This window comes from Phragmites australis, chromosome 21 (genome assembly GCF_958298935.1).
Source record: "Phragmites australis chromosome 21, lpPhrAust1.1, whole genome shotgun sequence".
Classification (NCBI taxonomy): domain Eukaryota; kingdom Viridiplantae; phylum Streptophyta; class Magnoliopsida; order Poales; family Poaceae; genus Phragmites; species Phragmites australis.
The window spans coordinates 7,144,617-7,164,906 of record NC_084941.1 but is presented as its reverse complement, the minus strand read 5'-3'; the positions used below and the strand labels follow the sequence as shown (position 1 = coordinate 7,164,906).

Here is a 20,290-nt window from a genome sequence, read left to right as displayed (position 1 = left end):
AGAAGGTAAGTTGCCAAAATGCACTATGTTTGACAAGAAATGCAGTCTGTTTAAAACTTTTGCACTAGATGTCTTCTTAAAACGTTCTCCATATAAGTTAGAAATTACTGTACAAGAATGTCTGCAGCCCACAATTCACATGCTAGATAGCTCCGAGTCTCAAGATCAATGCCTCCATCCTTGGTTTAAAATCCAAATTCTTCAAGTTGAAGTCTTGAATATTCTTGTCAACAGCCTGCTAAAGTTGTACAATGTAGCTTTTATAGTTTCAAGATAACTTCTATAGTTTATGTCATATTATTTCTTTCTTCTAATTTATCAGGATTTACAAAATATTAGAATAGCATTCTTATTAAAAGTGTTATGCATTTTGGAGAGAGCATCAAGGAAATCGTCAATGAGGAGTTTGGTGATGGCATCTAAGAAATTCATCTATGCTTCATTTTTGCATAAATGCCTGTTCCTGGTAATTGGCATGAACAATTGTGAGATATAGTTAGTAAATCCATTCGTTAAGCTTAAGTGTGGATATAAAAATCCTTTTTGAAACACCACCACCTGGCTTCATCTTCGAATTTCTTTTGTGGTTGATGTGTTTTCCTGTAGGAGACATTTGTTAGGGGCCTGTTTGGCAGAACTCTCAGCTTTTCAGCTGGAATCAGGGGGAGCTTTGCCAAACAACAGCTTTCAGCTTTTAGCTCCTTGAGTGGAATATGTGGAAGTGATTATCTAAAATAAACTAGAAGCTGAGGAGCTGAAAAAAATAGCTTCCTCTGATTCACTTCCCGCACAGAATCACTTCCTTCATATAGTTTATTCTAGATAATCACTTTTAGCCACAGAATCACTTACCTCAGAAAATCACTCTCCGCAGAGAATTTGAATTAGTAAACACTTGAGTGTGTGCAGTTCGCAATTATATGGCTGGAATCCTGTCCATGAAACTCCATTGAATACTCTATCCAATGCCAAAATTGTATTATTATCTCTACAAAAATGACTTTATATTACGATATTTCCATTGCTTCTTATTGCAGCATGTTGGCCATAGATTTCTACTGCTCAGTTCACAAGGTTCAATGCGCTGATGGAAAAGATCGTGTGGTGATCATGTTTGATGGGAAATATCTGCCTTACTCCGAACAGGTTTGTGTTTTCTTCCTGTGTTTCACTTTCACCTGCCACCCTGTTCCTGGTAAGCTCATGGTGCTTACCTGCTTGCTACCAATATAATACCAGTCAGAATTGTTCCATCCATACCATTAATACCACCAATTAAATTTTCAGTACAAAGATAATCCTTGAATGAGTCGGCAGAGCTATCGATTTAATTCGAATAGTAATTATACGTCTATGCAATAAGATTATCATCTACCTGGCCCATCTAAGCACACAATTAGGCCTTTTCACATCTGCCGAAATCTGAACATATGATCTCAAGGCCGACCCGCAAGATAAGTTGAGATGGTTGGTGACGGGGAAAAGATGTTGGTAGCTACATGGAACCACCGTGTAGCACAATGTATTGCCTTGCCGTACTTTTTTGGGCTTGGTAAAGGATCGAGCATGCCTTTTCCTAGTCTGAATGATTGCATTGACCGCTAAAAGCCACGTTACAGTCTGGTTCCACCCTTGCTAGTTTTACAGGGTCAACAATAGACACTTGATTGTTGGACTGTATTTGATAGTACTGGAATAATAATAAAGTAGTTTGTTTATTTTGGTGGATACACAAGAATTGTCTACAGATTGGACCGAAACCTTGTAACCATTCTATATGTAATGTCAGCATCCCAATAAAGCCTTCAACTAAGTAGAGAAGGTGTAGTCCTGGAGCCACCAACTCATCCTCTGAAGGGAAGTCTGAACCATATGAGAACAGGGACTAATAACAGTAGTCCTGGAGCCAACAACTCATCCTCTGAGTGTTAGGCCAGCAACCCTGCTTGCTCATAGTGATCAGATCTTGGGCTATGCTGTTTCTTACTGCTACTTTCTCGGGAGCATCCCATGATGCAGAGGCACGAGCTATCTCTATTATTTAAAGTAAAAGAACTTATTCGTGAGCCAGAGCCGAAGAAATAGAACTAACTACATTTTGTCGGTTTATATATGGAAAGTTGGATGTAACTCTCGCCACCGTTATTTCCATGATCAAGGTACGTTGAGCACATCTAAACCTCTTCGCGTGTCACCACCATTACCAGAATGGTAAGCTCTAGTAATGCTGTATCCGTATATCACAACTTCAATTTGGCGACTCAGAGAGAGAGAGAGAGAGAGAGAGAGAGAGAGAGAGAGAGAGAGAGAGAGAGAGAGAGAGAGGGAGGGAGGGAGGGAGAGAGAGGGAGAGAGAGGGAGAGAGAGAGGGGAGAGGGGGAGAGAGAGAGAGAGAGTGAGTGAGTGGGGAAATTTATCATTTTTCGTTATATGACACCTTCACATGCTCCTGTTGCTCTGATCGATGTGTTCGCCTCGTTAAGGTGGGCTCTGGTCGAAGCTCGAGGATCATGACAAATGCTCTGATCGATGACAACTCCGCCCCCTTCCACAATGGCTAATGCTGGAGAAGCTTACGATGACAATCAGAATTTCAAAATTATTTTAAAATTCGTTTTTTGACTGTTGTAGGACCTTCCTTTCAATAATAAAAGTATACCCAGCAGTGCCAATCCGAAATGATAAACACAGCAAAATTAACTGTTGTAGGACCTTGGTTCCTACATAACAAAGGAGTGTAGACTCATATAGCAAGCACCAACAATTCAAAAGTTAACCCATACGGGGGCATTTAGGACCTCGTTAGAGTGCAGGGTTCTGAAAACACAGGAATAGGAAAAATGTAGGATTGGAATGCCTTAGCACCTTCAATCCTATAGAATTTTTTTAAAAAAAAACACACAAGAGAACTACAGGAATGACCGTTTGGATGGAGCACAGGATTCTGAAAACACAGAAATCAGACGAGAGAGATAGACACAGAGAAAATTTTACATGAGGTTGGACTTCATGTTACAATTCCTCCAAAACTCCTTGAAAGAAGCCATTCCATGGGATTTTTCGTAGGAATTTGACAAGCCCATTCCTTTGTTCCAAACAATCCTGATAGGAAAAATTCCTAAGAATTGAAATCCTCTAAAATTCCTATGAAAATCCTACAATCCAAAGGAGGCCTTTAGATGAAAGGGTTTACTTCAAGAATTTTTAGGATTTACTTCTAAAGGATTTGAATCCAAAAACCCATATTAAAAAAGGGCCCAAGTAATGTAAAAAGGTTGAATCCCTCATTCCACATTTATCTTTTGTGAACTTACAATGCATAACCAGATAGTAATGAAAAACAACTAAAATACTTTAAAAAAAATCAAACAAGCTATTGTAGGGAAACTGATTATACATGAATCAACTCTATGGTTTGCTTTGGGGTAGAGAAATGAAGATACCCCCCCCCCCCCTCCCCAAAAGCATATCAATCCCTTCTCTAATTTTGCTCGGAGTTAGGGAACCACCAAAAAAAGTAGAAGGGTGTAATCTGATATATTTGCTAAGTCCAGGGATCACATTGTCGCCAAAAACTGGCCAAAATATTTCAGAACTATTTGATTTTTATGAATTTTCAGTAGTTAAATAAATCTACGTTGGCTATCCAAACGGAGGAGGATAGGAATCGAATCCTCAACCCCATGTGCGAAGGAAAAAACACCACAGCTAGGCTAGTAAACTTGCTACGACTTAGTTATGGAACATTAGCTTATTTATTCTTTCTCAGAACTTCAAATTTGAAATTTGATTTGAGAGATTTCATCTGAAAACTTTCTGAAATTCACCATATCGGGCGCACTGGGGGTGGGGGACCGATTTCTTTTTTCCAAAAACGGTAAGCTAAACCTTGGTTGAGTCCCTTACATAAATGCTAGCTGTTTTCACCTTCTCACTATAAACCAATGGGAATTGGTTCACAAACGAATTGACTGATGATAGATGAATGTTCACTTTTCTAACATCTTTGGTGTAGAACGTCGTCATCTTGCCTCGCCTTTTGCATTGTATGACATTTGAGTAAAGCCTAGCACAAAACACATCACAAACCATCTCCAGATCGCTACCATAGTGGTTATACGCCTGAAGTAGCCATAATGAAAAACTGAAGTTTTACAATAGGAAAGCATATACAGGGCATAACGCAGAATTCACGTTACAAAAGTTCAGGTTATTAGGTACTGCGGTCTTCTGGTCTTGCCAGTTGGGCTAATGGGCCAGCTATCTGGCTACACACCTACACGTTAAACCTTGGCTTCAAGTCTGAACACAGTTTGCTACTTGCCCTCTAAGTCTGAACACAGCCTGGAGTCTGTAGTCTGAACTCTGAATTTCTGAATGCACCAAGCCACCAAGGCCTCTGAAGTTTGGACGCACCAATCTGGCCTCTGAACTCTCTAAGTCTGAAGGCAAAATCTAGCTATGTGCTTGCCATAGCATGCCATATATTGGTGGCTCCGCCCCTGCAGAATTCACATTACAAGATTTTGAATTATTAGACACCAAGCAATCTGAAATTCTGAGGCAGCGGCGGAGTCGCGCCCCGGCCCGGATGAAATCATGAAACCAGCGTGCTCCGGGCGCATGGCACACTCCACGTCGGTGGCCGGTCGATGTCGGATCGGACTGATGGGGTTGTCGCTCACGAATTGGCTGGACTTGGACCTGACCTCGCGCCAGGGTACACCAATCAAGACCTGATGTCGAAAATCAGTCTTTAGTTTTGGTTGTAAGACACTTTTATTCTGTTATCTTGGTAATGGAAAAGGGTTGTCGAAAAAGAGTGTAGAGCCTATAAATACTCTACACCATGTCGCCGTTGGTCTCGCACCAACCGCCTGAGTCATTCCTGAGCCTCAACTCCACCCCACGATGAAGCACCTCCACCACCACAGCCTCCTACTACTCTCCTGCATCCCTCTCCTACTTTGTGCCGTCGTGCCGGTGGCCACGGGTGGACGGCGCGAAGCACAAGCGCTGCTGAAATGGAAGGCGACCTTGGCCGGCGGCCGCGAGTCCCTCAGCTCGTGGTCCTTGGCGGTCAACTCCACCAGCCCGTGCAACTGGATGTTCGTCATCTGCAACTCCGCCGGCGACGTCATAAAGCTCCTCATTAGCGAAGCGAGTCTCAACGGGACGCTCGCCGGGCTGGACTTCTCGGCTTTCCCTCACCTGGAGGTCCTTGATATGGAGTCCAATGACCTGTACGGCTCCATCCCGGAGGGGATCGGCAACCTGACGAGCTTGACTTCGTTGCGGATCATGTATGACCCACATTTAACGGGGGAGATCCCGCGTAACATCGGAAAGCTGAAGCAGCTCGTCGAGCTACAGTTGCAGAGTTTGGGGCTTAATGGTGCGATCCCTCCCGAGATTGGTAACCTGACAAGCTTGGAAGAACTGTCTCTCGGCGGGAACAGTCTGACAGGCTCAATCCCACCAACAATTGGGAACATGACAGAGCTGCATGTCATGGACTTGGGACAGAACCATTTGGACGGGGAGCTGCCGAGCACCCTCTCTCACCTTGTAAAACTTAAATCCTTGTCTGTGTCAAACAATCAACTCGAAGGCCACATCACCACGCAGCTCGGGGACAAGAGCAATCTAGTTTGGATCGACATTTCCGGGAACAACTTCTCCGGCACTTTCCCACAGTCCATTTGCACAGGAGCATTGCAAAATTTCTTGGCTAGAAGGAATGGGTTTGCAAACCTACATCTACATGACCTGAACTTTCAGAACTGCACGTCCCTTGAAGTTCTTGATTTTGCAGCAAACAATATTCTTGGAGACCTCAGCGAATGGCTTGGTACACTTCCTAAACTACCTAACCTCCGGATTCTCAAACTAGAAGAAAACAAAATCACCGGTGAAATACCTCCAACACTTGGAAATATGACTAGCCTAACAGACCTCAACCTGGGACATAATCTGCTCACCGGCACAATTCCTTCAGAACTGGGGAAACTGGTCGAAATTTATTCACTAAATTTGAGTTACAATAATTTGTTAGGCCCTCTTCCTCCAACCATGCGAAACCTTTCTCATCTCACATCCCTTGACTTGTCAAGTTGTAGCTTTACTGGTCCAGCATACGACCTTCTTATTTCTGACCATTCCATTTTTCCATCAAATTTCTCATTTCCCGATATTCAGGTACTTGCCCTTTCTTCTAACAACATTACTGGCACCATACCTATGTTACTTTGTAATGCTACCCTTCTAACGATCCTAGACCTGTCAAATAATGCCTTATACGGAGATCTCCCAGATTGTTTGTGGGACTTACCAACTATAGTGTTTATGGATTTGTCTAGCAATTCACTCAGTGGTGTAGTTCCTTTCTCAAGGTCATCTAACAGCACTCTTCAATCTCTACACCTAGCCAACAACCACTTCAAAGGCAGTTTTCCTGCTATCATTAAAAAATGTGACCATCTTATCACTCTAGATCTTGGAAACAATTACTTCACTGGTGAAATACCTTCTTGGATAGCCGAGAGCTTGCCACAACTCAGATTTCTTCGATTCTCATCGAACATGTTTGATGGAACTATACCAAAACAAGTTTTACAATTTCGCCAGCTCCAACTATTAGATTTGTCAAACAACAAGCTCACTGGTCCCATACCCGTTGATTTTGCAAACTTTACTGGCATGACACAAGGGCAAGAGCATGTGGAAATCACATATTACGATAATGCGTATTCCGATCAAATTCAGCTAGTTTGGAAGAATAGGAATTATGTGTACAACAAGACAATCAGATTCATTGTGGGTATTGACTTGTCATGCAATTCCATTTCACAAATGATTCCTGAGAGTCTCACAACCCTCCGTGGACTCAAGTACTTGAACTTGTCAAGAAATAATCTTTCGGGTGATATTCCCAAAGACATCGGCAATCTGGCATTGCTAGAATCCCTCGACCTCTCATCTAACAAGCTGAAAGGGGAAATTCCTCCAAGCTTTGCAGATTTGAAGTCTATAACAACTCTGAATCTCTCGCACAATGGTTTGTCAGGAAGGATACCGACGGGTAGACAGCTGCAGACACTTGATCCATCAACATACAGCAACAACCCAGGGCTATGCGGTTTTCCTTTGAAAGAATGTGCAGATGCAACGTCATCACAGACTGAAATGAGCCAGGATGATGATAGAGAGGCACTGTTGTTGTATTGCTTTGGGGTTGCCGGATTTATCTTTGGATTCTGGCTATCCTGGGGCATCGTATTTTGCAACGAGACCTGGAGATGTGCACTCTATCAGTACGTCGATAGCATGCAAGAGAAGGTCGCAAAGATTGCTGCATATCGTTGCTCCAGGCCCAGGCCCTGAATGACGACGTGCGCCTGATGGTTCTGAAGCAAATGTGTTTGGCATAATCCAATGCCTAAGCTCCCTTCTTAACGTTTGTCCTAGATTGTTTGTAATCCGGAGGACAAGCTAAATACATGATTGGCATGGAGTGGTTGGCTTATGGCGGTTCAAACTTCAAAGTTGAAACAGTTTGAAGGCCCCATGTTTCTGAATAGAGTATGATATTTTGCTATAGTGAAAGTAGCTACTGTATGAACCAGAAATCAAAATCCGCACGGACCTCTGCTGCTTCCCAGTGGCGCTGCTGGTCAAACTTGCAACAAACGGGGATTACGGCCTCGTTGTTGAATACAACAATTGTTATGAATTTTCCATGTGTTATGCACGAATATAGAAAAGTTCATGACGACTGATAGGAGAAGTTCATGACGACTGATAGGTTCTCGGAGCAGCTTGTGAAGATGTTGTCCTGTGCTTCTTTGCTGTGGTTCATTCTGTGATCTAGCTAAACATCTTCAGACAAAGAAGCTAAGCTCGAAGTAGGCCCGGCTATTTTAAGTTCTGTTTGATCGAGCTCTAGTTTTAAGATTTAATCTGGATATTTTTAGCTCTATAAAATTATATAGCTAGAGCTATAGGTATAATTTAAGTTCGGTTTGATCAAGCTCTAGTTTTCAATCTTGATTACATCAAGATTTGGCACAATTGTCTTGGTCACTTTACCTTAGAAATGATGAGAAAAATTATTAACAATTCTATTGGTGATAATATTTTCAAAATCTTCAGATTTATGTGTACCGCATGTGTCACGGAAAATTTAATTTTAAGCCCCCCTTACCTTAAAATTTATAGTATGCCACCCAATTTCTTGAATGCATTCAAGAACATACATGTGGATCTATTCCAACAATTTTATGGACCATGTAGTTACTATACAATACTGATTGGTGTATTTAAAAATTAGTCTCATATGTGTCCTTTATACATAAGGCACCACACTTATACCAAACTAATTACTCAAATTATCAAAATTAGAGCAAATAATCCTAGACTGTCGGTGTATCAGGAACCGGGGGTCCCTGAATCCCGAGGCCAGGCCAGCCATCCGCCACATAGCGCCATCCCGCGAGGTCTCTCCTGTAGGATGAGAAAAGGTCAAGTCACGGGAGAAGGTGCTCGGGGCTACAGTCGGTGGCCCCCGAGTACCCCAGTTCCCCGATGATCCACGAAATCCAAGTACCGGGAAGAAAGTGCTCGGGGAGGTGTACGGTCACCCCCGAGCACCCTAGTCCCCCGACGATCAGGAGAGCTAAGTTCCGGGAGAGAGTGCTCGGGGCTGCGTGCGGCAGCCCCCGAGCACTCGGTTCCCCGAGGATCCGTACAAGAGTGTTCGGGAGAGAGTGCTCGGGGCTGCATGCGGCGGTCCCCGAGCACTCGGTTCCCCAAGGGTCCGTACAAGAATGCTCGGGGAGGGGAACAGTACCTCCGAGCACTCGGCACCCCGAAGATAAGGAAAGGCATTCTCGGGAGAGAGTGCTCGGGGATGTGAACAGTACCCTGGAGCACTCAGTACCCGACGACCCAGAAAGGCCCCCGAGGGGCCCACCGATGAGGTATCAACCAGTCAAAGGCCCAAGGCCGCATTTAATGAGCTGCGTGGCCTGTTGTCTACAACTGCTCCAGCCGCGCTCAGCGTCAGTTCCTGCCATGTTTTGGCAGAGAGGCGTGGGGTTATTAATTGCACAGGTCCCGTCCCGTGCCATCCGGTTTGTCTCGGGATAACATCGTAAGGACCAAGGTGTTCCGTCTGCCGCGTTGTTGTGGCAGGGGAACAAGACAGGGCGGGCACGCCGGGTTGCTCTGCGGCTGCTCGGTGAGCCCTCTCCACGGCGCCCGTTGCCAGGGCATTTATGGTGACGGATGACCGGGCGTGCGACACATTTTTCACCCCCGGTCACTTCGCCTAGAGGAAATGATGACGCCCTTTCCATTTATGGCGTCTCAGAACTCGAGCCCCCTCCTTCCATTCGGGGCATGTCGCGGCCGGCGAGTACTTAAAGCAGCCGGCGGCACAAACGGAAAAAAATAAGAGACGAAGAATAGCAAAACAGAGACCAAGTGAAAAGGGCAGAGCTAAAGAAGACGGTTAGAGGCAACGGATAGACAAGAACACCGCGCAAGAGGAACACTGTGAGGAAGGCTGAGCCCAGTCCCAGCCGAAGAACAAGAAGCCTCAAGTTCTTAGATAGACCAACATTCTTGTAACCAGCAACATCCTTGAGGTACTTCCTCAGAACAGTTATAGCATCCATACAGGAGTAGGGTATTACGCCCCCGTGCGGCCCGAACCTGTCTAAATTCCGGTGCATTTACTTCTTCCTGCACTAGATCAACACCCCCCCCCCCACCGACCGTTGCATTCATTCCCATTTATTTCTCCGACGAACGTATTCAGGATCATCCCCCCGGTCGAATCTCTAAAAAGGGGTCTCTCGGGATCCCTGCGACTGGAGTTAACCCTCCGACATGGACGCAGAATCAAATGATCAAATCCATTCACATAGATAATGTCGTTCCTTGACGTGCATGCAATTATTGTTTGGTTTTTGGACACTACTGCATTAAGTATCATATGTGCACATCCACAATGGTCTAGCTGAATATCTCATCAAGAGAATCAAATCATTTGCCTGACTAACCAAAGAATTGTAATTGGCCAACATCTTGTTGGTGACATGCGGCTTTACACACAGCAATCATTAATCCACATTCATCGAACTGCAGTAATACGACTCCCTCCGTTGCAGTTAGTATATGGAAATTTGGCCTCAGCCAAGTATTTCTCATCTGCAAATCGATTACATTCTGCACGTACCGATATCACCACCGTACAGCATACATCAAAGGGCATTAGGGATCTATATGAGGTATAATTATCCGTTAATCATATAATACCTCAAGTCCCTCACAGAGGACATATTTGTTGCATGTATGCTCATAACATTTTGAGGACAATTTCAGACATTAGAGGGAGATTAATACCACAAAGAATGAAGAATCATAAGAAAATGTCATACACGTTCACATTCAATCCTCATATCCACGTACCTGATATCTGAATACTTATTCAGAACATCTTGTATTTGCAACATATTACAAATAACCTGCCAAGATGCATTTACTGACAACAAAGATGTCACCAAATCTTATAGTCTGACTAGGAAATATACCGGAAAGAGTGGAGGCACCAAACAAAACTACTCAACTCCCAAATCAAAATAAGAGGGGGGAGAAGTACAAGTCATAAAGGACAAAGCTTCTTCCAAGCTACCGCGGAAACAGAGAAATCCCTCCAAAACAGTAAATGCAAATCAACATCAAGTTGATAGATACCTTATGGATATTCACTATCCAAACACCTATGAATGTTCAACATCCAAATACCCAACACAAATGTGTACACAAATTCAGACGCTGGGTCATGAAAGCACCCTAACTTTATTGTTTTGGGAAATATACGGAGTTAAATGGGATAATATTTCCACAAACTATATTGATTTCATCGAATCAATCAATATCAAAGACTGCAAATTGTCGACAAATATTTCTCCTCGAAAATTGCAGAAGATCTTCAATTAGATCCAGACTAAAGATATATCCTTTCATAATATCCATTCAACTTGTATAAATATATAAACATTCTATAAATCAATACAAGAGTTCATTTTTACTCTATACTCTAAGCTCAATCTCTCAATCCCTCTCTGCTCTCAATAATTAGGTACTGCGGTCTTCTGGTCTTGCCAGTTGGGCAAATGGGCCAGCCATCTGGCTACACACCTACACGTTAAACCTTAAACGGTTAGAGGCTTCAAGTCTGAACACAGTTTGCTACTTGCCCTCTTTAAGTCTGAAGTCTGAACACAGCCTGGAGTCTGTAGTCTGAACTCTGAATCTCTGAATGCACCAAGCCACCAAGGCCTCTGAAGTTTGGACGCACCAATCTGGCCTCTGAACTCTCTAAGTCTGAAGGCAAAATCTAGCTATGTGCTTGCCATAGCATGCCATATATTGGTGGCTCCGCCCCTGCAGAATTCACATTACAAGATTTTGAATTATTAGACACCAAGCAATCTGAAATTCTGAGGCAGCGGCGGAGTCGCGCCCCGGCCCGGATGAAATCATGAAACCAGCGTGCTCCGGGCGCATGGCACACTCCACGTCGGTGGCCGGTCGATGTCGGATCGGACTGATGGGGTTGTCGCTCACGAATTGGCTGGACTTGGACCTGACCTCGCGCCAGGGTACACCAATCAAGACCTGATGTCGAAAATCAGTCTTTAGTTTTGGTTGTAAGATACTTTTATTCTGTTATCTTGGTAATGGAAAAGGGTTGTCGAAAAAGAGTGTAGAGCCTATAAATACTCTACACCATGTCGCCGTTGGTCTCGCACCACCCGGCTGAGTCATTCCTGAGCCTCAACTCCACCCCACGATGAAGCACCTCCACCACCACCGCCTCCTACTACTCTCCTGCATCCCTCTCCTACTTTGTGCCGTCGTGCCGGTAGCCACGGGTGGACGGCACGAGGCACAAGCGCTGCTGAAATGGAAGGCGACCTTGGCCGGCGGCCGCGAGTCCCTCAGCTCGTGGTCCTTGGCGGTCAACTCCACCAGCCCGTGCAACTGGAGGTTCGTCGGCTGCAACCCTGCCGGCGACGTCATAAACCTCAACATCACCAGGGCAAGTCTCAACGGGACGCTTGCCGGACTGGACTTCTCGGCTTTCCCTCACCTGGAGAGCCTTGATCTGGAGTTCAATGACCTGTACGGCTCCATCCCGGAGGAGATCGGCAACCTGACGAGCTTAGCTTCTTTGTGTATATTTGACGAACATTTAACGGGGCCGATCCCGCGTAACATCGGAAAGCTGAAGCAGCTCGTCGTGATAGAGTTGTTAAAATCGGGGCTTAATGGTGCGATCCCTGCCGAGATTGGTAACCTGACAAGCTTGGAAAATCTGTCTCTCTTCGATAACAGTCTGACGGGCTCAATCCCACCAACAATTGGGAGGCTCGAGAAGCTCAAGAGGCTTTATCTGAGTTTCAACAATTTGACAGGGAGCATCCCACTAGAGATTGGCAACATGACAGAGCTGAAGTTCATGGACTTGGAGCAGAACCATTTGGAAGGGGAGCTGCCGGGGACCCTCACTCATCTTGTACACCTTATAACCTTGTATGTATCAAACAATCAACTCGAAGGCCACATCACCACGCAGCTCGGGAACCAGAGCAATCTAGTTGACCTCGACATTTCCAGGAACAACTTCTCGGGGACTTTACCACAGTCCATTTGCACAGGAGCACTGAATACATTCCGGGTTAGCAGCAATGGGTTTGCAAACCTACATCTACATGACCTGAACTTTCAGAACTGCACGTCCCTGCAGCTTGTTGGATTTGCAGCAAACAATATTCTTGGAGACCTCAGCGAATGGCTTGGTACACTTCCTAAACAACTTAACCTCCTGTATCTCGAACTAGATCAAAACAAAATCACCGGTAAAATACCTCCAACACTTGGAAATATGACTAACCTAACATACCTCTACCTGGGACATAATCTACTCACCGGCACAATTCCTCCGGAACTGGGGAAACTGGATAAAATTATCGCACTAAATTTGAGTTACAATCATTTGTTAGGCCCCCTTCCTCCAACCATGCGAAACCTTTCTTCTCTCAGATTGCTGGATTTGTCAAGTTGTAGCCTTACTGGTCCAGCATACAACCTTTTTATTACTGATCATTCCATTTTTTCATCAAATATCTCATTTCCAGATATTGAGGTACTTTCCCTTTCCTCTAACTATATTACTGGAACCATACCTATGTTACTTTGTAATGCTAACTATCTAAGGATCCTAGATCTGTCAAATAATGCCTTATACGGAGATCTCCCAGATTGTTTGTGGGAGTTGCCACCTTTACAGTTTATGGATTTGTCTAGTAATTCATTCAGTGGTGTAGTTCCATTCTCGAGGTCATCTAACATCACTCTTCAATCTCTACACCTAGCCAACAACCATTTCAAAGGCAGTTTTCCTGCGATCATTAAAAAATGTGACAAGCTTATCACTCTAGATCTTGGAAACAATAACTTCACTGGTGAAATACCTTCTTGGATAGCCGAGAGCATGCCACAACTCAGATTTCTTCGATTGTCATCAAACATGTTTGATGGAACTATACCAAAACAAATTTTACAATTTCGCCTGCTCCAACTATTAGATTTGTCAAACAACAAGCTCACTGGTCCCATACCCGTTGATTTTGCAAGCTTTACTGGCATGATAAAGCAAGAACATGGGGCAATCGTATACTATGGTGTGTATTCCGAGCAAATTCAACTAGTTTGGAAGAATGAGAATTATGTGTACAGCAAGACAATTGCCTTTGTTACGGGTATTGACTTGTCGCGCAATTCCCTTTCACAAGGAATTCCTGAGGGGCTCACGACCCTCCATGGACTCAAGTACTTGAACTTGTCAAGAAATAATCTTTCGGGTGATATTCCCGAAGACATCGGCAATCTAGCATTGCTAGAATCCCTCGACCTGTCATCTAACCAGCTGGAAGGGGAAATTCCTCCTAGCTTTGCAGATTTGAAGTCTATAACAACACTGAACCTCTCGAACAATGGCTTGTCAGGAAGGATACCGACTGGTAGTCAGCTGCAGACACTTGTTGATCCATCAATATACAGCAACAACCCAGGGCTATGCGGTTTTCCTTTGAAAGAATGTGCAGGTGCAACGTCATCACAGACTGAAATGAGCCAGGATGATGATAGAGAGGCACTGTGGTTGTATTGCTTTGGGGTTGCCGGATTTATCTTTGGGTTCTGGCAATCCTGGGGCATCGTATTTTGCAACGAGACCTGGAGATATGCACTCTATCAGTACGTCGATAACATGCAAGAGAAGGTCGCAAAGATTACTGCATATCGTTGCTCCAGGGCCAGGCCCTGAATGACGACGTGCGCCTGATGGTTCTGAAGCAAATGTGTTTGGCATAATCCAATGCCTTAGCTCCCTTCTTAACGTTTGTCCTAGATTGATTGTAATCCGGAGGACAAGCTAAATACATGATTGTCATGGAGTGGTTGGCTTATGGCTGTTCAAACTTCAAAGTTGAAACAGTTTGAAGGCCCCATGTTTCTCAATAGAGTATGATATTTTGCTATAGTGAAAGTAGCTACTGTATGAACCAGAAATCAAAATCCGCACGCACCTCTGCTGCTTCCCAGTGGCGCTGCTGGTCAAACTTGCAACAAACGGGGATTACGGCCTCGTTGTTGAATACAACAATTGTTATGAATTTTCCATGTGTTATGCACGAATATAGAAAAGTTCATGACGACTGATAGGAGAAGTTCATGACGACTGATAGGCTCTCGGAGCAGCTTGTGAAGATGTTGTCCTGTGCTTCTTTGCTGTGGTTCATTCTGTGCTCTAGCTAAACATCTTCAGACAAAGAAGCTAAGCTCGAAGTAGGCCCGGCTATTTTAAGTTCTGTTTGATCGAGCTCTAATTTTAAAATTTAATCTGGATATTTCTAGCTCTATAAAATTATATAGCTAGAGCTATAGGTATAATTTAAGTTCTGTTTGATCGAGCTTTAGTTTTCAATTTTGATTACATCAAGACTTGACGATTGCCTTGGTCACTTTACCTTAGAAATGATGAAAAAAATTATTAACAATTCTATTGGTCACAATATTTTCAAAATCTTCAAATTTATGTGTACCGCATGTGTCACGGGAAATTTAATTTTAAGCCCCCCTTACCTTAAAATTTATAGTATGCCACCCAATTTCTTGAATGCATTCAAGAACATACATATGGATCTATTTTAACAATTTTATAGACCATATAGTTACTATACAATACTGATTGATGCATTTAAAAATTAGTCTCATATGTGTCCTTTATATATAAGGCACCACATTTATACCAAACTAATTGCTCAAACTATCAAAATTAGAGCAAATAATCCTGGACGCAGAATCAAATCCATTCACATAGATAATGTCGTTCCTTGACGTGCATGCAATTATTGTTTGGTTTTGGACACTACTGCATTAAGTACCATATGTGCACATCCACAATGGTCTAGCTGAATATCTCATCAAGAGAATCAAATCATTTGCCTGACTAACCAAAGAATTGTAATTGGCTAACATCTTGTTGGTGACATGCGGCTTTACACACAGCAATCATTAATCCACATTCATCGAACTGCAGTAATACGGCTCCCTCCGTTGCAGTTAGTATATGGAAATTTGGCCTCAGCCAAGTATTTCTCATCTGCGAATCGATTACGTTCTGCACGTACCGATATCACCACCGTACAGCATACATCAAAGGGCATTGGGGATCTATATGAGGTATAATTATCCGTCAATCATATAATACCTCAAGTCCCTCACAGAGGACATATTCGTTGCCTGTATGCTCATAACATTTTGAGGACAATTTCAGATATTAGGGGGAGATTAATACCACAAAGAATGCCAAGAATCATAAGAAAACGCCATACACGTTCACATTCAATCTTCATATCCACGAACCTGATATCTGAATCCTTATTCAGAACATCTTGTATTTGCAACATATTGCAAATAACCTGCCAAGATGTATTTACTGACAACAAAGATGTCACCAAATCCTATAGTCCGACTAGGAAATATACCGGAAAGAGTGGAGGCACCAAACAAAACTACTCAACTCCCAAATCAAAATAAGAGGAGGAGAAGTACAAGTCACAAAGGACAAAGCTTCTTCCAAGCTACCGCGGAAACAGAGGAATCCCTTCTCCGAAACAGTAAATGCAAATCAACATCAAGTTGATAGATACCTTATGGATATTCACTATCCAAACGCCTATGAATGTTCAACATCCAAATACTCAGCACAAATGTGTACACAAATTCAGGCGCTGGGTCATGGGAACACCCTAACTTTATTATTTTGGGAAATATACGGAGTTAAATGGGATAATATTTCCACAAACTATATTGATTCCATCGAATCAATCAATAACAAAGACTGCAAATTGTCGATAAATATTTCTCCTCAAAAATTACAGAAGATCTTCAATTGGATCCAGACTAAAAATATATCCTTTCATAATATCCATTCAACTTGTATAAATGTGTAAACATTCTATAAATCAATACAAGAGTTCATTTTTACTCTATACTCTAAGCTCAATCTCTCAATCCCTCTCTGCTCTCAATAATTAGGTACTGCGGTCTTCTGGTCTTGCCAGTTGGGCAAATGGGCCAGCTATCTGGCTACACACCTACACGTTAAACCTTAAACGGTTAGAGGCTTCAAGTCTGAACACAGTTTGCTACTTGCCCTCTTAAGTCTGAAGTCTGAACACAACCTGGAGTCTGGAGTATGAACTCTGAATCTCTGAATGCACCAAGCCACCAAGGCCTCTGAAGTCTGGACGCACCAATCTGGCCTCTGAACTCTCAAGTCTGAAGGCAAAATCTAGCTATGTGCTTGCCATAGCATGCCATATATTGGTGGCTCCGCCCCTGCAGAATTCACATTACAAGATTTTGAATTATTAGACACCAAGCAATCTGAAATTCTGAGGCAGCGGCGGAGTCGCGCCCCGGCCCGGATGAAATCATGAAACCAGCGTGCTCCGGGCGCATGGCACACTCCACGTCGGTGGCCGGTCGATGTCGGATCGGACTGATGGGGTTGTCGCTCACGAATTGGCTGGACTTGGACCTGACCTCGCGCCAGGGTACACCAATCAAGACCTGATGTCGAAAATCAGTCTTTAGTTTTGGTTGTAAGACACTTTTATTCTGTTATCTTGGTAATGGAAAAGGGTTGTCGAAAAAGAGTGTAGAGCCTATAAATACTCTACACCATGTCGCCGTTGGTCTCGCACCAACCGCCTGAGTCATTCCTGAGCCTCAACTCCACCCCACGATGAAGCACCTCCACCACCACAGCCTCCTACTACTCTCCTGCATCCCTCTCCTACTTTGTGCCGTCGTGCCGGTGGCCACGGGTGGACGGCGCGAAGCACAAGCGCTGCTGAAATGGAAGGCGACCTTGGCCGGCGGCCGCGAGTCCCTCAGCTCGTGGTCCTTGGCGGTCAACTCCACCAGCCCGTGCAACTGGATGTTCGTCATCTGCAACTCCGCCGGCGACGTCATAAAGCTCCTCATTAGCGAAGCGAGTCTCAACGGGACGCTCGCCGGGCTGGACTTCTCGGCTTTCCCTCACCTGGAGGTCCTTGATATGGAGTCCAATGACCTGTACGGCTCCATCCCGGAGGGGATCGGCAACCTGACGAGCTTGACTTCGTTGCGGATCATGTATGACCCACATTTAACGGGGGAGATCCCGCGTAACATCGGAAAGCTGAAGCAGCTCGTCGAGCTACAGTTGCAGAGTTTGGGGCTTAATGGTGCGATCCCTCCCGAGATTGGTAACCTGACAAGCTTGGAAGAACTGTCTCTCGGCGGGAACAGTCTGACAGGCTCAATCCCACCAACAATTGGGAACATGACAGAGCTGCATGTCATGGACTTGGGACAGAACCATTTGGACGGGGAGCTGCCGAGCACCCTCTCTCACCTTGTAAAACTTAAATCCTTGTCTGTGTCAAACAATCAACTCGAAGGCCACATCACCACGCAGCTCGGGGACAAGAGCAATCTAGTTTGGATCGACATTTCCGGGAACAACTTCTCCGGCACTTTCCCACAGTCCATTTGCACAGGAGCATTGCAAAATTTCTTGGCTAGAAGGAATGGGTTTGCAAACCTACATCTACATGACCTGAACTTTCAGAACTGCACGTCCCTTGAAGTTCTTGATTTTGCAGCAAACAATATTCTTGGAGACCTCAGCGAATGGCTTGGTACACTTCCTAAACTACCTAACCTCCGGATTCTCAAACTAGAAGAAAACAAAATCACCGGTGAAATACCTCCAACACTTGGAAATATGACTAGTCTAACAGACCTCAACCTGGGACATAATCTGCTCACCGGCACAATTCCTTCAGAACTGGGGAAACTGGTCGAAATTTATTCACTAAATTTGAGTTACAATAATTTGTTAGGCCCTCTTCCTCCAACCATGCGAAACCTTTCTCATCTCACATCCCTTGACTTGTCAAGTTGTAGCTTTACTGGTCCAGCATACGACCTTCTTATTTCTGACCATTCCATTTTTCCATCAAATTTCTCATTTCCCGATATTCAGGTACTTGCCCTTTCTTCTAACAACATTACTGGCACCATACCTATGTTACTTTGTAATGCTACCCTTCTAACGATCCTAGACCTGTCAAATAATGCCTTATACGGAGATCTCCCAGATTGTTTGTGGGACTTACCAACTATAGTGTTTATGGATTTGTCTAGCAATTCACTCAGTGGTGTAGTTCCTTTCTCAAGGTCATCTAACAGCACTCTTCAATCTCTACACCTAGCCAACAACCACTTCAAAGGCAGTTTTCCTGCTATCATTAAAAAATGTGACCATCTTATCACTCTAGATCTTGGAAACAATTACTTCACTGGTGAAATACCTTCTTGGATAGCCGAGAGCTTGCCACAACTCAGATTTCTTCGATTGTCATCGAACATGTTTGATGGAATTATACCAAAACAAGTTTTACAATTTCGCCAGCTCCAACTATTAGATTTGTCAGACAACAAGTTAACTGGTCCCATACCCGATGATTTTGCAAACTTTACTGGCATGACACAAGGGCAAGAGCATGTGGAAATCACATATTACGATAATGCGTATTCCGATCAAATTCAGCTAGTTTGGAAGAATAGGAATTATGTGTACAACAAGACAATCAGATTCATTGTGGGTATTGACTTGTCATGCAATTCCATTTCACAAATGATTCCTGAGGGTCTCACAACCCTCCGTGGACTCAAGTACTTGAACTTGTCAAGAAATAATCTTTCGGGTGATATTCCCAAAGACATCGGCAATCTGGCATTGCTAGAATCCCTCGACCTCTCATCTAACAAGCTGAAAGGGGAAATTCCTCCAAGCTTTGCAGATTTGAAGTCTATAACAACTCTGAATCTCTCGCACAATGGTTTGTCAGGAAGGATACCGACGGGTAGGCAGCTGCAGACACTTGATCCATCAACATACAGCAACAACCCAGGGCTATGCGGTTTTCCTTTGAAAGAATGTGCAGATGCAACGTCATCACAGACTGAAATGAGCCAGGATGATGATAGAGAGGCACTGTTGTTGTATTGCTTTGGGGTTGCCGGATTTATCTTTGGATTCTGGCTATCCTGGGGCATCGTATTTTGCAACGAGACCTGGAGATGTGCACTCTATCAGTACGTCGATAACATGCAAGAGAAGGTCGCAAAGATTGCTGCATATCGTTGCTCCAGGCCCAGGCCCTGAATGACAACGTGCGCCTGATGGTTCTGAAGCTCCCTTCTTAACGTTTGTCCTAGATTGTTTGTAATCCGGAGGACAAGCTAAATACATGATTGGCATGGAGTGGTTGGCTTATGGCGGTTCAAACTTCAAAGTTGAAACAGTTTGAAGGCCCCATGTTTCTGAATAGAGTATGATATTTTGCTATAGTGAAAGTAGCTACTGTATGAACCAGAAATCAAAATCCGCACGGACCTCTGCTGCTTCCCAGTGGCGCTGCTGGTCAAACTTGCAACAAACGGGGATTACGGCCTCGCTGTTGAATACAACAATTGTTATGAATTTTCCATGTGTTATTCACGAATATATAAAAGTTCATGACGACTGATAGGAGAAGTTCACGACGAATGATAGGTTCTCGGAGCAGCTTGTGAAGATGTTGTCCTGTGCTTCTTT

General features: G+C 44.0%; 3 protein-coding genes and 1 pseudogene across 3 annotated transcripts; all 4 read left to right on the top strand.

The window, feature by feature from the left end:
* Positions 1–2,300, top strand: part of LOC133903115 (uncharacterized) — a 67,786-nt pseudogene extending 65,486 nt beyond the window's left edge.
* Positions 2,301–4,888: 2,588 nt separating this feature from the next.
* On the top strand, positions 4,889–7,383 carry LOC133903114 (LRR receptor-like serine/threonine-protein kinase FLS2). Its single transcript, XM_062344476.1, has 2 exons — positions 4,889–5,837; positions 6,516–7,383. Exons 1-2 carry the CDS (start codon positions 4,912–4,914, stop codon positions 7,381–7,383), a joined length of 1,794 nt encoding a protein of 597 aa, XP_062200460.1. The 5' UTR covers positions 4,889–4,911.
* A 4,400-nt stretch (positions 7,384–11,783) lies between these two features.
* LOC133903113 (probable leucine-rich repeat receptor-like protein kinase At1g35710) lies at positions 11,784–14,398 on the top strand. Its single transcript, XM_062344475.1, has one exon. The coding sequence runs from the start codon at positions 11,861–11,863 to the stop codon at positions 14,396–14,398; it is 2,538 nt and encodes an 845-aa protein (XP_062200459.1). The 5' UTR covers positions 11,784–11,860.
* A 2,965-nt stretch (positions 14,399–17,363) lies between these two features.
* Positions 17,364–19,858, top strand: LOC133903111 (MDIS1-interacting receptor like kinase 2-like). Its single transcript, XM_062344474.1, has 3 exons — positions 17,364–18,321; positions 18,640–18,993; positions 19,288–19,858. The coding sequence occupies exons 1-3, from the start codon at positions 17,387–17,389 to the stop codon at positions 19,856–19,858; spliced, it is 1,860 nt and encodes a 619-aa protein (XP_062200458.1). The 5' UTR covers positions 17,364–17,386.
* Positions 19,859–20,290: the final 432 nt, after the last annotated feature.

What these genes read in the sequence shown, in the direction of transcription:
- LOC133903114 (XM_062344476.1), top strand. Translation starts at nt 4,912, where the DNA reads ATGAAGCACCTCCACCACCACAGCCTCCTACTACTCTCCTGCATCCCT. An exon ending in AACAATATTCTTGGAGACCT is followed by an intron (nt 5,838 to 6,515) that starts CAGCGAATGGCT and finishes CAATTACTTCAC; the next exon opens with TGGTGAAATACCTTCTTGGA.
- LOC133903113 (XM_062344475.1), top strand. Translation starts at nt 11,861, where the DNA reads ATGAAGCACCTCCACCACCACCGCCTCCTACTACTCTCCTGCATCCCT.
- LOC133903111 (XM_062344474.1), top strand. Translation starts at nt 17,387, where the DNA reads ATGAAGCACCTCCACCACCACAGCCTCCTACTACTCTCCTGCATCCCT. An exon ending in CTTGGAGACCTCAGCGAATG is followed by an intron (nt 18,322 to 18,639) that starts GCTTGGTACACT and finishes TGACCATTCCAT; the next exon opens with TTTTCCATCAAATTTCTCAT. An exon ending in GGAAACAATTACTTCACTGG is followed by an intron (nt 18,994 to 19,287) that starts TGAAATACCTTC and finishes GACAATCAGATT; the next exon opens with CATTGTGGGTATTGACTTGT.